We start from the raw sequence: 17,691 nt of genomic DNA on the forward strand, positions 1-17,691 counted from the left end.
CTGGGACCACAAGCAACCCTATAAAACTCACTCCAAGAAACTGGGATGGTGACTCCCACAAGCTGCAGTGATGGTCATCCCTAAAGCCATTGCACTGACAAATACTGATGTGGAGATATTCACTAAAATACTGACTGAACGCTTGCAGGAAATCCTGCTAGCCCTGGTGGACCTGGACCAGATGGGGTTTGTCAAAGATAGACAAGGCACTGATAATGTGCGAAAGGTCGCTCATATAGTATAAAAATGTACCAAGCACCGAATACCTGGCATTCCTAGACACAGAGAAAGCATTTGATAGGGTGAGCTGAGACTTTCTTCGAGGATGGTAGAACCAGGGTGCTCTTGGGACATGTCTGAGGGCAGCAAAAGGGTGATCACGTTGTACTGGGAAAAAAATATTTGGCACTACATACAGAGGTGTGGATCCGAAATCTGTGCTACATGATGGCCCTGGATAAACGAACATATAGCTTGATGGACAGCTGTAAAAACTTTGAGAGTTGAGAAAACTTGGGACCCCCCACAGCAGTACCACGCCTCTCGACCGATGACGTGGTCTATACTGGGTATAACCCCCCTCAAATCCCCACACCCCTTTTTGGGTATGGGGCCCAAAGATCACAGAGAGAAAGCACTCGAGCATGGGAAGCATTATTGAGAGCAAGAAACGACTCCAATATGGCACTAGAGGTGGCTAGCAAGCAGCCTGCGTGTGCGATGTGGGGTTGAGGAAACTGGTTGATCTTCTGTATGTAACACAATGTTAAAGTGAAACAGGCACAGGGACATGGTCGCTAGACACGGAGGGCTGACAAGACTTCTGCCATGCCCTGTTGTGTAGCAGGATAATGTATTTATGAAATATCTATAAAATTTGTTGTACAAAAAAAAAGAAATTCGTGCAATATTGCCCTTGTGGTGGCGGAACGGTTTGCCATTTTCCACTACCAATGCGGAGTCATCTGTTTCAAGCCACTCATGTTGCCGTTATCAGCAGAACTTGGGTTCACCTTGGCGGCATGAAGCTAAATCTGCATGGTGTATGAATGGAAGCTCGTTGTTAGAGTTGTGCAACTGTATGCATCCCATGACTGTCTTTAGCTAGCTAGCCAGCTGCTGCATGGAGAGGCTCATTGGTAATATGAGGGAAGGGAGCATTTAACGTTTAAAAATGACACCAGTTGATATCTTGCTAAGGATACGGAGTGCTAAGTGTGAATACCGGTCTAAAAATGCCTTCATTCTCCCCATGTCAATGCTTAGTAAAGTCCTTCTTAGAAAAAAAACAGCCATGCAGACAGAGCCAAGGGTCACAGATGCGACCCCTAAATGATGTCCATGGCGGGTTTCTGGAATCTCAGGGTCCCCTTGTCATAGCTTGCTGGGACGCTCAGACAACCTGGCTGAAGTGAGCCCCAAACATATGTGCACTATGCTCCACGTGTATGTTCAGTGAGCGAGAGCAGCTTTTCAGTGCTATGCCCATTACTCCATCCCCTTGCTATAGTTGTATCTTTTCCTACACACATCCTTGAGTTTGTGTTGGCTCTAAATGGGCTTGTTTTTGTACGCCGTCTGTTCAGACATTGATGCAGTCTCTCTTCTCTTTCTTGCTATCCTTAGCCTGGACGTGGCCTGAAGCTTTGTTTGTGAACCTGGTGGAGATGGAGCCACTGCTGACCGGCTCCCCCTCCAGGTCCTCAACCCTAAACTGGAGTCCTGGTGCCACCATTCCGACAGACAGAACGAGTACCCGATGGGATATCATGGCGTCCATCCGAAAAGCAAGTCCACAGGACCTGGCGAAGGAGCAACTCCACCGGAAGATTCTGTCCTGGTTCAGCGACCACCCAAGGGCTCCATTTGGAGTCCACCACCTTGTCGAGCTCGGCAAAAGCTCAGGGAAAAAAGCTGGGGACTGGTACGGTCCGTCCATTGCCGCTCATATAATTAGGTGAGAGCAGCAGAGTGGTGCAGCCGCCAAACATGCTATGCCATGGGGCAGCATGCAGTAGTGAGTTCTAGAACACAGTGGTTCAGTCCTTCTAGGCCTCCAGCTAGGGTTTGTCAGCAGGGTGGGTGAGGAGAGGCTGGGGCGACCCTCGTATTTTTCGGAATTGACTGATATTGCTAACCTATAACAGTCTGTACCCTTCCTCAAAGTGTTCGTTGCTGCTATATTGTAGTTTGTATATGTTTACAAAGTAATCGGCCAGGCAACCAGATAACCTGTAGAAAGTCCATGCGACTAGGTAATGAGGTAGTACACATTTATAAAAGATAGCCGAGAAACACACAGTTGTACCAGACAACAGGGAAGCATGCTGATATACCAGACAACTGGGAAAAGTGATATCCTTGGCAACTAGGTAGTACAGATAACTTTTGGTAACAGGGTAATATCATATATACAAGGGAACTGGTAATATCCATATCAGCCAAGCAACCGCGGCAGTAAGACCATTAAATAACTATGTAAACCTCTCCTGTAATGTTGAGAAGAGATGCACCAGATACGTAGAATACTTCCTTCATCTAAAGGCTGTATCACTTCATACATGACTTTGACAGCCCAAGGGCATCACCTCTCAAAAATAAAATCTATCACAGAGGTAGATCACCTCTTTTGGTGCTTGGTAGTGGTCTCCAGTATGTACACTGACGAGGCTCAAATGTTGGTTTAATTGTAAGAAAAGAGCGAGGGGACATCCCTAATAAAAGGGGCTGTAAGAGGATTTGTGGTGGATACTTTCATTGTAGCAGATATCTGTTCTGCGGTTTAGGTTTATATGTAATATATGCATAAATAATAAATTAAATAATTCTATTTCTTGCAAGTTCAGTTACCTGCAGATGCACAGAGATACAGGCATTGAGGAGCGGAAAATTGTAGAACTTCGCTATGTTTACACATCATGACCAACTTTTAGCTGATGTTCATGTTACTCAAAGGCTTGGCCTAGGAATACAGTGCACTCTGCAAATAGACCTGAATAGCCTAGAAATGCTTACTGATTTAAATATTAAAGATGACTATAGTTCAAGCATAGAAGGTTGACCAGTGTACCATCTACCTAAAGATGACTGGGGACTTTAGGAGTCTACTAAGTAGAATTATTGTATTGCTTGTATGCAGCACTAGTTGAATGAATTTTGCGGTCTAGTGATTACTCTTTCGTTTTTCCCTTTTCAGAAAAGCAGTACGTAGCTCCTCTGAAGTTTCTAACCTAGCTGTGTACGTATCTCAGGACTGTACAGGTGAGTGCAGTGTAGGGCAGGTGGCAATGCCTATTGTGTGATAGTATGTCTCTTCAAATTAGCCTTTTATTTTATTTAAGCCATTGCTTCGAGAATCTATTATGGAGAATTTCTCGTAAAAGGGTCCTCTAGTGAATGTTGGGGCATGTCTCCATCATATAGGGTTTCTCTGGGATCCTCCTTGTTTGTTGATATAGGACTGGCTAAAGCAAATACTTAGTTTTTACTCTGTAACTACTTTATAGGATTTTTCAAGTGGTGCTTCGTGCTAAAGCTGATATACTGTTGTATCTTAACTCAATGTGCTTCCTTCAGCCAGTAGAAAGCACAGATCATCAGACCAGCTTCTACATAGCACCTAGGTGATGGGTAGTGCTCATGAAGGCCCTATCTTCTAGAGTCAGCAGCATAAGCTCAGTCTTCAGTAACAATGTGGCCTCTTCTGCCCACACTGTACCAGAGTTCTGATGAGTTTGGTCTTGGTTTAAGTATTCAACCCAAAAGTGCAACCAAAAAAAGTATGCTTTTTGTTAAATGTTTAAAAACTTCAGGGAAACAGAGTTTCTGTTGCGATTACTCACAGTAGCCATCAGTTGTTCATAAAGGTGTTCGGATTACATACGTGTCTTATCATTGGCAATGATGCCTGGTCACATGTATCAATTGTAATTCGTTTCTATGGGAAGGGGTGTGAAAGAGGTACCAAGATGGGGAGAATCTGGGGTGTGGGGTGAGTGAGAGTCTGTGTGCGAGCGAGAGGATAATGAAGTGAATTAGATGTAAGGACGTGCACGAGGAGTGAGAGTGAAAAGACAAAAATGAAGTGTGACCAATAAAGGGATTCTACAATGTGAAAAGTAGATGTCTCAAGTGACTAGCATAGAGGGAGAGATTGCATTGGAAAGTGGTGTAATGAGTAGAACAGGAGTGGTTAAAATGCTCAGAATGGCACTTCCCTTGCCACAGACTTCTGTTATGCCTTATTCATATTATCATTATTTTTCAGAATCTCACATTCTATATAAATCTGTCCAATGTTTTAGGCCAAGCCCAAAATACATAGGCAGGGCCACTGCCATTATGTGGCAGGTGAGGACCACATCATGCTACAGGGTTGACTAAATTTTGTATCAGGAAAAGGCAAAGTATGCAGAGTTATGCCTCACCTTGTGTGATAGAATTATGTCATTATTTTGTCTTTTTTACATTTATTAACACTATCTGGGCACAGATTTTACTTCTTCTTTACCAGTTTAACATCCGAGTATAGCAATTAGCAACAGAAAGGTCACCAATCGACCTTTGCGAACGAAGGACATTCACTATGTGGAAACACGTGTTGCCACATTTTTAGTAACCGTTGATGTGTTTGAGATGGAAACTTCTTTTTTTTTTTGTTTTGTTAGAATCTGAAGGTTATGCAACATATGATGTATTATGTGGCAAATGCTGCAAATCCTTAACTCTGCAGAAAACGCCGCTGCCGCAAAATTGTGTAATTCTAATGGCTCTGTACGTAGGCCATACTTCCTGTAAAGCATGCCTACTTTGGCAACCCCCACTTTCAAACCACCCTTTTCTTCCCATTTGAAGCACTGGTTACGCCGCCACTTCCTTTGTCTCTCTGTTTGCACAAGCGTACTTGCTTGGTTGCATAAGTGTTGAATTGTAGTGTGCCATATGTGGAAACATTTTGGTATATTGCATAATTGTCCATAGGGCACTCATATCCTAAGTTGGGTTTCAGTGCCTAAACACTTAGTCGACTGTACGAGTGAGGATCAGAACACAGGGCAAAGCATCTCTTCACATACCCCAGTTTTTCCTACCCCAAACTGAACCATGAATGCATTGGAATATTTATTGCGTGCCCTTTCAGAGTATCGTTTGAGTTTTAGACCTTTTAGCCAATGTAATTAGCAATTGGGCTGTTAAGTGCACTATTTTACCCCATCTCACCCCACCCGAACTCTTGTTTAGGAAGGGCAGGCTTGCTCGCTGCACTTAAACTTTGTTCATTGTACATACATGTAGGGGTTAGGGACCGTTTTGGAAGTGTGTTAAAGCAAGCAAAGGGTAGCGGACTGTACCAAGTGGTGTAGTGAATGGCACCAGGTGGGGAAATTGGTGGTGAGATCCATAGAAAGGCTTTGGGCACCTGCAGTTATTTTATTAACAAATTAAGTACTCTATAGGCCTCCTTTGTTTAACACACAACGACCTGGAATGGAAATTGCACTTTACTTTCGGGAGCCGGGTGCCATGATAAATCTCATCACATGACATCGTTAAATAACAAACGCTGTGTACATTTATTGAAAACCAAAAGTACTCCAAATTGCAATTATACACCACAACTTATTTTAAGCGTGTGGACCAGTTTTCTGCTGCACTATTTTTTGTGGTTTTTATTAGCTGGAAATAAAGTATAAATCCTGCTTATTTTGCTTTCATTTTTAGCAGGCCACCTCGATGTAAAGAGAAGTGTACATAAATACTCAAAGCTTGGCATTCATATCGTTTTCAGCTCTGTTAGGATTCGCTGTAAAACTGTGTTTTAGCTAAATCTCACTCCACTGATTTTTCATTTGTCTTTACAATAAACGAAAAATGATTTCTCGTGGTTGGGTCTGCTGCCAGGAGGTCAAGTTAATGGTGAAGGTTTATTCTACAGAGACTAGAGGAAGTAAACAAAAGAGAGCTTGTAGGCGTTCTTGCATCTGAATCTCTGCGAATGCGTGTTTTTCTAGGAGATTTGGAAAAATGTAGTCTTTCTGCTGAGTTCTTCAGGGAGCAGTGATACACAGCCCTCAAAGCCTACTAGTAATTGTACAATTGTTGAAATCTACTCCTGTAGTGTTATTTTTACCTCTAGGAGTATAGTAGAAGTCTTTGTAAGTCAGAAATGTACTCCAGACATCTACCACAGTTGTGGATTTTCTATGGTACTCTAATTCACAAAACGTACTTGTACTTTATGTCCGATAGGTGCAGAATTGTACATTTGCACAATGTATTATTTTTTTCACTATTGGAAAAATATAGGCCCTTTTCATGCACTGGAAAGGGCTTATTTTTTATTATATTTTATTTATGTATGTATTTTTTGTGCCCTCGATCAGAAGACTATTCGTTGGGTGTACACTGTGACCATGAAATCCTTTTTCCCTATCTACCTCAGCATTGGAATTATGGTCTTGTCCCTGGACTGATTTTGTTTATGGTCATTGGGTAACTCTCTTTACATTTTATTTCTGTGAAAACGTTTTGTGGGAGCAGTTGGTATATTGGGTAGTAGCTCTCATTTACAGCTTACTTCTCCGCTCTCCATACTGCACTCTTTCTCAAATCACCAAGTTACTCCCTTCCTACACTTACCACCTCCAAGGTAGCTCAGTCGAGGCTTGGGTCAAGGGATAGGCATATGTTGGGACCTCCAATATGTTACTACACCTTAACCCCACAAAGTTATCTCAATATGCAGTCAGGATTATATCTTTTAGAAAATAACTGGTATTCGTATACATATAGGAGATTTTAATCCATTAAAGCAATGATCAGCTAAACAAAGCATAGTTTTCCTTATTGGGCTGATTAAGGATTCCAAGCTGCTGGAAGTAGTGCTTGCTCTGTAAAGCAATGTATTGTGGAAAGTAGATGGTTCAACTATCCACAAATTCAAGGAATGGTATGAAGGAAACATATGCACACCACAATGAAAATCATTTGACCCTCGAGCAAAGCGGATGTCTTCTGTTAGCTCAGGCCAGCTGGACTGCAAGGGCCTCAGGACTTTCGGACAGCACTTTTTTCCAACTTGATCTCTACTCAGGCTACAGTCAGCTGAACCTCAGTTCTTGTCCTCTTGGATGGGGCCATTCCTCTCAGGCACCGTATGGTACAGCAAGTCATCGGCATGTTGTCCTCCAGAGACCTGAGATTGTTTACTGTCTTTGAGAAATCAGCAACTTGCAAAGTCTTTTTATTAATCACCTGTCCCTCTAGACTGGTTTATTTGGTTCTTTCACATGTGTCTAGACAAACACAACTGAATGGTGGACAGCATTTACCTAAAAATGGGGGCGCTAGAAGCGAAAGGCAATCAAGTGATGAGATCAGAAATCCTAGACATGACAAGCCATGTCAAAGAACAACTATATATGATTTCTGTCTGGATGTTCAGGAAGGAGGGGAAAGGAAGGCAATAACTCATTAAAAAATAATTCTGAGATGCAGGACTGACTAGCTGGAAGACTGTGACTTGGCAGAGAACCAAAGGAACGGCCACAGGGTGTGTCAGTCACCCTGTGTGGGAGTTAGTTGATCTCTGGAGAGAGCTGCCAACAACTTTGATATATATAATCAGTGTTTGTATATAATATTGACTGGAAAATTAATTGTTAAAGTAACGCTATAGTTGGGTGAAAATGTCATGTAAAAATACCCTTTTTAATTAACAAAGCCACTGAAATTCATCAGTTGTAGTTCTCGTGTAACTAGAACTTGTTCCCTGAAGTATGTGTGAGAGAGAGAAGAAAAAAAAACGCCATTGAAGTTATAGACCCCCTTTATATGGGGCTGCATACGTGTGATTTATTGAGAATTCGTGTTCGGTACCCATGTTTATCTCTGGTCAGATGAACACACAACGTTCAATTGTAGTGAATACCACATTTATAGAGGACTTTTACCTAGCAAGAGTTGGCTGGCCTGTTACACTGGAAAATAGAGTATAAGGTCTGTGCCCAATCAGTGGAACCTCAGCTGTCACCAACTGTTGATCTTATAACCTTATGATTGGGCAGTAGCCAACCTCTACAGTGCCTGAGTGTAGGAAGCTGGTTCTTTGTAAAGTGGATCAAAAAGAGGTACATTGTGTAAAGAGTCGAAGCAAACCCCAGAAGAATTACAGAGGCACAAATGACACACCAAAGGCTCTCTTTTGTGGTAGCTTGGGCGAGCAGTTAGGCATATCAGATGGTAGTGTTAAGCATTTATTACACACACAAAGGCAGTAAGTGAGACACATACTCAGTAAAACAATTCAGCACCATTTATTAAAAATAACACATACTTTTATACAAATTTAGATACCAAGATCCTCGGAATCTGGTAAGTACTTTTCAAGTTAATTTTTACAGTTTTCAGAAATGGACACCTAGTTCATTTTCTGGACCGGCAATGTTCTCTTTTGGAGGACAAACATGTTATTGCATTTGGGCACTTAGCAACGACTTACAGGACTGTTCTTAAGGACTTATGGTGAATATGGGGCAAGGTTCACAGCCACACCAGCAGGTCACCTCAGAAGGCTCTGGGGCATCCGTGTGCAGAGGTGTGTTACAGCATTGGGTGTCCCATTCACTTCAGTGGAAGAACAGTCCAGTTACAAAGAGTCTGCAAGCAGGGACTGGGGCACCAGACCTGGGGAACCCACAGGGGGGAGCTCTACCCTTGAGTTTCTCGGGCACGTCGGGACACCTTTGGTCCACTTATCCTCCTGCTGTGGGGCTGAGTTGTAGTGGTGTCTTTTGACGTTAGATTCCTGTGCATGAGACACTCACTGTTGAAGGGGGCCTGCTGAAAGAGGCCCCAGGCGGTGACGAAGTCCAGCCTGGGCAAACCCATGCATGGGCTTGGCTCTTGTGAGTCTTGGGACCCAGTTAGCACCATCACCTCCCTTGAACTCAGACCCTTTAGTGCAGGTGCATACATGCTTTGAGGTGTCTGGTGGCGGTTGTCAAAGACTTGCGGTGTCTGGTGGCAGTTGTCAAAGACTTGCGTCTTGGTGTTTGTTTTGCAGAAGAGGGGCAAACAGGACAGCTGGGTTACTCATGAAGTGGGTCTCGCTGTCCTTGAAGTCCCTTGACGTGCCTATCAGTCTTCCAGGGGCATCCAGATTGGGCACAACAAGCCTTGGCTGCAGCAAGGGGTCCGGTACCCTGGTATTGGTCCTGTGCGGCGTCCTGGTGTCCTCCCACCCGGTGGGGAATCAGATCTAACCTTTAGGAGCACAGTATCCTCTTCCTGGGGAGCTGCTGCATCAAGGGTGGCCAGTGAGTGGCAACTCACTGGACCACAACTTACGACTTTGGAACCTACGGCTGTAGGGTAGTAGCTTCTCTACTCCAAGGGAGTTTCTTCAGGCAATTAGTGAAGCACTTGCAGCCCTCCAGGTTTCTTGGAGACTGCACAGCGACAGGACGAGTCTGCTTCTTCTCTGATTTGTTGGGGGCAACGGTCAGGCTGGCAGCGTTGGTGCCAAGTCTGTTGTTGCTCCTCGGTTCTCGTGGCAGAACTCTTCTTTGTCCACTCCTACTCTTGGTCTGTCAGAATTTGATAATCTGGTATCAGGGGAGGGGGGCCCCTAAATACTGGATTTAGGGGTGCTGAGGGGCGTGAGGGTTAGTAGCCAATGGGATACTTACCCCTGGGGTTATTACGCCCATGTGATCACTTACTGTGGGATGGGCATAACCCTGTCCCAGAATCCACAAGTTTGCCATCATCAAGTTGGCCAACTCTGAAAAGTTGTGTCCACTTCAAGTAGCCTTCCTTCGGGGTGGCCCTAGCCTGGGGGGTGGGCATGTCTCCCTGACTAGCTAATTTTTCCACCTGTCCAGGTGCCAAAGGGCTCTGGACAAAGGGGGTCGACTTCTCTCTTGTCAAGGAAGCCAGACTCTCATAATCAAAGGCGGAGGCCTCTTTGAAGCTCCCCTGCCTTGGAATGCTAATAAGCAGGTCAGCCTGTGGGAGGGGGCGTGAACATCCTTCACCCAAGCAGGCTTTGTTTCTGATCTTCTGAGAGTGAAGGCCCTTACCCTTGGGCGTCAAAAACTTATCTCTGGTGGCAGGCTGGCGTGAACCAGTCAGTCAGCACACCAGTGGCTTGTAGGTTTTCAGGGGGCATCTATTAAGAAATCCGACACCGATATCAGTGTGGGTTAATTATTCCGAGATGTTTGATACCAAACATCCTTATGTTCAGTGAAGCCAACATGTAGCTGGGAAGCTTGTTTTCATCCGTGTCCAGCACATGCTTTTAAGATGGTTTCCGTGATCACATGCAATATCTAGTTATAGAACTAGACATCACAGGGGCATGTCTGCTCATGCAGACATGTCCTCCCATAAAATATAATGCACCCTGACTTAGGGCTCAAAGGCCTGCTGTGAGAAAGTGCCTCTTTTACATAGATAGCCCCCGACTTTTTGCCTGGTTTTGATGTGGTTTCAAATGTAGTGCACAGGGTCCCTGCCAACCAGGATACTGTGCCAGTTCCCCTTTCCTTCCCTAAAACAAACCTCCATTTGGTACTTCTGCCCATTGTAAGTCCCTAGTAAATGGCTCCCTGGGTACCTAAGGCCTGAGAGCTGAAGAGGGTCCCTTGGGGCCCCCTCAATTGGATCATGCCATTCCCCTTGCAGCCTGCATGTCCCTGTGAAGGGAGAAAATGACAAAGTCGACATGGCACCCTGCCTGGGTGCCATGCCAGCTAGCACTGACTCTAGCTGGCCTCTCAGCCTTAAGGCATCGTGCACTATACGACAGGTGAGGGCATATCTGCATGAGCAGATAAGCTCCTTCAATATTGGGCACCATTTACTAATATTGTAAGTGCAAGTGAAGACATAGACAGTACATGGGCTGGTAACTTGACAACTCGAGTTCCACAGCAGCATGATGGCTTCACTGAATAGGAGTGTTTGATACCAAATTACTCCTTTCAATAAATCCGCACTGATGCCAGTGTGGGATTTACTGTACCATGTATCCAGAGATGACCTCAGAGGTGCCCCTTGAATCCCTACCAACCCTAGTTACGTCTCTGACCGGCTGTAGACAGCCAGCCACCACCAGACATGTTTCTGGACCTCAGTGTAGAGAGCCCCTGTTCTCTGGGTCCAGAAACAATGCACATCCTGGGCCGAGGTGTCATGGCTCCTACCCCAGGATGGGCCAGTGCTCAAAGAAGGGAAGCTTCAAAGGCCTGCCGCCTTTGTAATGCGACCCCCCCCCCCCCCCCCCCCCCCAGCCTCTGCTGCTAGCAGCAGATGGCAGCCCCTGGTTTACAGTCCTCACTTTAGGTGGGTTTTGAGGTAGAAGTGAAGCTTGGATTTGTAGATATATTCCTAAATCATTTGGCTCTAATGAGGACTTGCGTATGACCAGTGGCACAATGCTATTATTTGCTACATTTTAGAACTTGTAGGGTAACAGTTGTTTGATACACCACAAGCATTTAAGTTTACAGCGTGGTCATTTGTTCTTCACCTAATATTTAAAAGTTCTCCAAAATGAATTGGTTTGAAGGGGCAGCATTGTAGTCTAGCACAGAGACAGCTAGTGCAGTCACATTAATTTGTAACTTTCGTGCTCCTTAGAAGTAGTCCAGATTACTAGGACTTTAGAAGTAAAAGATTCTGTTACGTAACTGTTGTGTTTTCTTAGAACTAACTAACAGATAAATGTAGCATCAATAAATGGAGGCAATAACTGTGGTGCCAGAAGAACCCTACCAACACCAAACAGATCGCAGGACAATTTAGAGGATGCAGTACTCGCCCTAGACTCGTACTTTTGAATTGCTGTCAGCAGCCAGTTCAGCAAATAAGGAGGAGGCAGGGAGGGCACACAGTGATGGTACCCAGGTTAAATCCCCTTGGCATGAATCCTCCTTCAAAAAAAGCATCTCAAAATTGGTGTCTGTTGTGATTTGACTACTTTTCTTGCCGTGCTTGAATCTGTCATCTTTTAGAGGGGCTATTCTGCGGTTATATGCTTAGCTTTCTTGTCCTCACTCTGAATGCAAGTGCTTGGAGGATGGTTGTCTCTGGAATTCAACTTATTTGTGGATCTTGAAGCCTTTCTGGTGCATTTTACCCTTGCGTCAATGAGCTACTACTTATTGTGTCAACACTATTTCAATCATTAATTTTATGCCAGTATCTTTACTCTACTTTGAATAAAGCCATAGATGTTTCCTCAGTTCATGCACCATAGGACTTAATATGTTGAAGGTAGAATATAGCTTTTTGTTAGATCTGGAATCAGCCAAGACCTTTATATTTTGGTAAAATTCTATATAATATACTTGCTTATTGGGGCTTTTAGCCAACCCTTTTAATCCATTGGCCAGGTGTTGTCAACATTTTTCTTCTGCCACATACCACTTACAACATGGGGCTGAGGGTCAGCCCACTTCAGCCACTTAAATAGAATAGTTTAAGAGATTTTAAAAACAAAATGCCTTGCTTTCCTTAAAATTGCACTGGATTCTGTAATGATAAAGCCACTGTTTGTGGGGAATATGCTTTCACATTCATCCTGTGGATATTAATTTACTGTGTTATTTCAGTGTACAAGGCAGATGTGCAGAGACTACTGGAAGGTGACGGGACTTCTCAGCTGGCCCCCAGTGCCGGATGCTGCTCTGTTATAATATTGGTGCCTGTTCGTCTGGGCGGGGAGAGCTTGAATCCTGTCTATATCAGCTGTGTCAAGGTAAGCACTCTTTGCCTTACCAATTGTCCTTTTGCTCCTTTCTGTCTTCTTTGCACAATTGCGCTTTGATTTCCCACTCTCTGGTCTTAAAATATTATTTTATGTGACTGGAAAATTAATGTGCATCTTAAAAGCCATTCATTTGACAAATCAAACATCACCCCAATTTTGGGATAAACTAACATTGTTTTAAATCATTTGAGGTAAAGACCATGATTTCTGCTGCAGGGCAACATCAGAGTGTCATGTTGGTTACCAGGCTTGGAATTGAATAGTCAAGGTCTTGGCATATGGCTCAAACGTTCGAGTGCATGGACAGAGCTGATCCATGCATACCACGTTTTCTTGATGGCAACATGAAACAAATGTATTTCAGTGCATCTAAATTCAGCCACATTTTTACCCTGAAAATCTAGTATGGATTACTCCTTCTTGGGTCAGTGCTGGGCACCTTTATTCTAGTAACCAAATGTGACATGCCATTGAATTTGGGGAATAACACAGTGAGCAATGTTTCCCTTATTCCTGCTGAAGCATATTTCTTTAACATAATGTCATTTACAGGAGATTCTTAAACTTGAATTTTGTATTGGGATTATCGGTGGAAAACCCAAGCATTCACTCTACTTCATCGGATATCAAGGTAAGCATCAATCAAAATGGCTGACAAGAATTCCTCTGACCGCCCCTTTCACTGCGCTCTCTTTTTTAACCTAAAGATTGGAATCCAGGCACCCCCTTGCTTTTGTCTTTTTGGAACATCTACATGGAACCTCTAAAATGCTTAAAGCAGCCAACGGTGTACTTCTCAACAATCTGTACTCCTGGGTAAATTTGGAAAATTACCTCTTAATAATCTTCTTAGTTATTGTTGGTGAGGTTTTGTGCCTTGTGAAAGATGGGGGACCCTCACAGGTTTTTCCTAGGAGCCCTCGGCTCCTTACATACGTGTTTCCAAATCTTTCTTCAAGGCGTTAGTGCTGGATTATAGTTTTAATGAACTTGAGATTGCTCCAGTATCTAGGTCCAAAACTTTGAAGTTCACTTTTACCCCCAGTTTCTTTCATTTGAAGGTTGCTTATAGTATAAGCTTGCAGTAGTCCATTCTGAGGGCATGTGGGGTGATGTAGTCCAGCTTTTTCAGGTATTTTGAATCATTTTCAGAAAACTTTTTAGACCAAGCACATAATCCTGACTTTTTAGAATATTCAAGTATCCTTCTCATGCTTTGCACAAAGACTAAAATCCCAGAGGAACATGAAGGAATGGGTTCTTTCCCCTCAGTCTACCATGGCAACTTTTCTACCATTCTCTCTGTTAGCATGTGCCCAGCTCCACTGAAACCTAGTTTCCTGCGTGGGGCAAATGGTCTTATTTTTTCTTACAGGAGCCTTCATCCTCCAATTTATCAGAGCAGAGGACCTGGCTTAGTGAATGATGTCATAATTACAAAGAAACATATAATTGTATTATAAACTATGAGCATGTTGGTGGTCTGTTTTCATGGTATTTATACGGACAGATGGGCAAAGCTGGCACTCGCATAAAGCTTTAGTTTGACAGCTGTATAATGGGTTCCAGGACAACTCCATCTGTCTGTTTCACAAATATTTAAAGTAGTGTTGGGTGTAGCTGTGGTGTCATCTGCAAGCTCCTTATGTTGTCTGTAGTTTGACTGATTAAGCTTTGATCAACATGAAGGTAGAGTAGAATCTGCCTGAACACAGTGAGTCCTGTCATGAAAATTACCCTTGTTCTCTGCATAGTGATGCACTTTGTCTTATGCTTCTTAACTTTGAATTTACAGATGACTTCCTGCTGTACCTGGATCCACACTACTGCCAGACTTTTGTAGATGCTGAAAAAGATAACTTTCCGCTAGAGGTCAGTGAGAAAATATTGTCATTCCAGCATTGTGTGTGTGTGCGCAATGCCATCACTTCAGAATAACGCTAGAGGTTTTGAACATTGAATTTGTGGCTTCAGCACAATAAAAACATGTTCTTTGTCACATGTACTTGTATTGCTTTGGATTCCTATACACATGAGCATACAAAGCCTATTGAGTCTATTCTCTAAAACCAACCCCACCCCTCCTCTGTGCCACTCTGTTTCCCAGCTCACTGCAGCCCAGAGGGGAGTCTTTCTCCATTCCCATTGTTCAGTTTGACCTCCTTCATCTAGGTCCGGGGGTACTCTTCCCTGACACAAATTCTTATTCACTCCCTTTAGAAAAAAGAAGACAATAATTAGTACAGAAACGGCTTAATTGCACTAAAAAAAGGTTAGTGTTCATATTGAACTGTCCGATATTAAGCTTTTTTAATTAGATCTATTGGTGGAAGCTACCCTAAAAAAATTATCTCATGCGTTTTGCCGTCACCATCACTTAACCGATGCCCCCAGGGGGAACCAGGATGTGCTTTTCTGAGTTTTGTACTAACCTTGCCCTTCTAGCATATTTTGGGGAGTAACCATAGCATTGCAGCCTATTTGTTGTAGTTACTTAGATTTATTTCTAGGATAATTTCCATGATCCGCTTTGCAGCCTATGTGCTAGTAAGTAGCATTGCAAAATAAAAATGCATATGATTGTGTATAGCTTCCTTTACACAGTACCACAATATATAAATATAATATACTTAATCCAGCATCCAAGAGCTTGCTGTGAACATCTGAATGCTTCCAACTATTGCCAGTTATGACTGTTAGGTTCTGAGAAAGGGGTGTTGCCTCTGCTTGCTCAAACCGCTGGCACAACATTTGGAGAATTGGTGTTGATAAGCTTGTAGAAATGCCTGATTTCTTTCGACTCCTAAGTGCAATGAAAATAGAAATGTCCAATATTGCTTAGGACTGAGAATGTAGTTTTTTCTACGTGCTCTTTGGCAAGTTGTGGTACCAAGGCACAAGGGGGTAAAGTAACTTGGTGTAACTGAGCAATGAAGTCAGGAGTAAATTTCATTTTTCTTAGTTACAAAATTTAAAACCAAAGCCACAACACCCCAGCCACAATGCATCACCTGGGGTAGACTGGTTTGTGCAGGGTTTTTGGTTTCAAGAGTGGTGTCGACAAAGCATCCACGGAAGGTTTCTCCTAGGTCTATTTGACTGTTGTGATTGCTCCCAGACAATATCACAGGTGGGTCACAGCAGAGGGATGCAGAAGCTTAAGTAGAAAGGAGCAGAGTGTCTACTGAGAAATCCAGATGCTTGAGCGAGGTGGGTGGCAGGGGGACCATGCATATCTCAATCTCCTGGCCAAACTTGTGCCTTGAGTCTTTCCTGAAAGTGGCTGTCTGTGCTTCAAGAATAGAGGTAGTTGTCAACTGAAATGTTGATAAAACTCGACCTTACTATCCTCTCACCATCGTCTTGTTGGAAGCCCTGCATGATCCTTGACCTTTTTTCTTCATTTTGTTTTGATTCCAAATCCCTCATCATGTACATCGCTTACTTAAGGCCTGCCCATTGGGTATGGAGTTCACACCCTTCAAATGGAATTAAAGGGGTAAGGACAGTATCTACAGAGGTCAAAGAAGACCAGGTGCTCACAATATTGTGGGTAAAGCAACTTAGTGTTAGTCCTGAGTATATGTCAACCCTACAGGCCACCCCATTCAGAAGAGATCTTCTTTTCTGGAGCCTTGAGGCAGACCTCTCAAAAAGAATGTGACCCAAGAGATGTTAAGCAAAGCAGAGAAGGAAAGTACATGTGCATGTGCACATGCACACAAGATTTAAACTAAAAGAAATCTAGACCAATCCATCACGAGGACAAAATGTCTACGTTAAAACATCTGAAAAGCAAAATATCTAAACTCCAAAAGAGCTAACCCTAAAGATCTAAAGTACAAAATACCTTAACTGAAAGCATTAGATGGGAACAGTCTATATGATTAAAGTCTGTGTTTGATAAATGATTATTTTTCCAAATAATATCCTATTTCCTGATGGATACCTTTAAGTGCTGGTTCCTAGACTAGATACAAAAACATTAGCAGCAATTGTTCTTGCACGTCAATAGGTGATGCCATCAGATTCAGGGGCAGACTTGTCCCGCCTCAGGCAGTGGCAGCACGGAGCCGTATATAGGCACCACACCTGCGCACTGACATCGGTTACTACATTGCTTCTTTGCTGTGCCCTTGGATGCAGATCCAGCGCTGCTCTCTTGAACTTCATTATTTCGTCACAGACATCAAAAATTATTTTTCTGAATCAAATATAATGTGCTACGGATAGCTCCGCCATAAATCAAAGGTTTCAAGCTGGGCTGCGCCTGCATGACGTCTGTCTGATTCTAAGTCATACAATAAATGCTCTCCGATCCAACTAAAGGAGAGTGGGAGTTTAAGCTGTATGGCACAAAAAAGTGTAGTGGTCGCGTTCCAAGTCGTTGACTCTTTCTAAGACAAAGTTCAAGGACAAATTTGGTACAAACGCAAGAAGTTTAGATGGGAGATTTTGCAGTTAGCAATCAACAGGTGCCGGCTGTCCGATTCTGCCCCATTCCACAGCAGGAGCAGATACTCCTGAAATTTCTTGGCCCAACTTCATATTTGCAGCCAGTAGAGTCCTTTTGCCAGCCAGTGGTGTTGAAGAACTCTCCTGTAGTGTCTCTGTTTTGGCACTGATATCGTCAACTCCTTTTTCTACTCAGACACCATACAGGACCTACAGAATGTTCCACGTCACCGTGACCTGGATGTTGCAGATGATTTGTTGCCCCTTACTGATTTATCCATTTTATCTGAAAGAAACAAGTAGTTATGGATTCTTCACCTTAGAATTACCCCCAGGTGTCAGACTGGATCCGGAGAATTTTTTCCCTCGGCAGTATCTCTGTGCGTCGATAGGTGGCAGTTGGTCGACTCTGCGATCGTCGTTGCCGGAATGGCGTTGCGGTATCTACTTAGACGCCG

The 17,691-nt window shown here is 43.4% G+C and overlaps 1 protein-coding gene across 2 annotated transcripts in view; it reads left to right on the forward strand.

Moving 5' to 3' along the window:
- ATG4D (autophagy related 4D cysteine peptidase) overlaps window positions 1-17,691 on the forward strand; it is a 72,998-nt gene that overhangs the window by 36,081 nt on the left and 19,226 nt on the right. For both annotated transcript variants that reach the window (XM_085600765.1, XM_085600766.1), the window contains exons 5-9: window positions 1,627-1,957; window positions 3,197-3,261; window positions 12,621-12,766; window positions 13,331-13,409; window positions 14,574-14,650. In XM_085600765.1, coding sequence (XP_085456891.1) covers window positions 1,627-1,957; window positions 3,197-3,261; window positions 12,621-12,766; window positions 13,331-13,409; window positions 14,574-14,650 — 698 coding nt within the window. The remainder of the gene's footprint in view (window positions 1-1,626; window positions 1,958-3,196; window positions 3,262-12,620; window positions 12,767-13,330; window positions 13,410-14,573; window positions 14,651-17,691) is intronic.

This window comes from Triturus cristatus, chromosome 4_2, assembly GCF_964204655.1.
Source record: "Triturus cristatus chromosome 4_2, aTriCri1.1, whole genome shotgun sequence".
Taxonomy (NCBI): domain Eukaryota; kingdom Metazoa; phylum Chordata; class Amphibia; order Caudata; family Salamandridae; genus Triturus; species Triturus cristatus.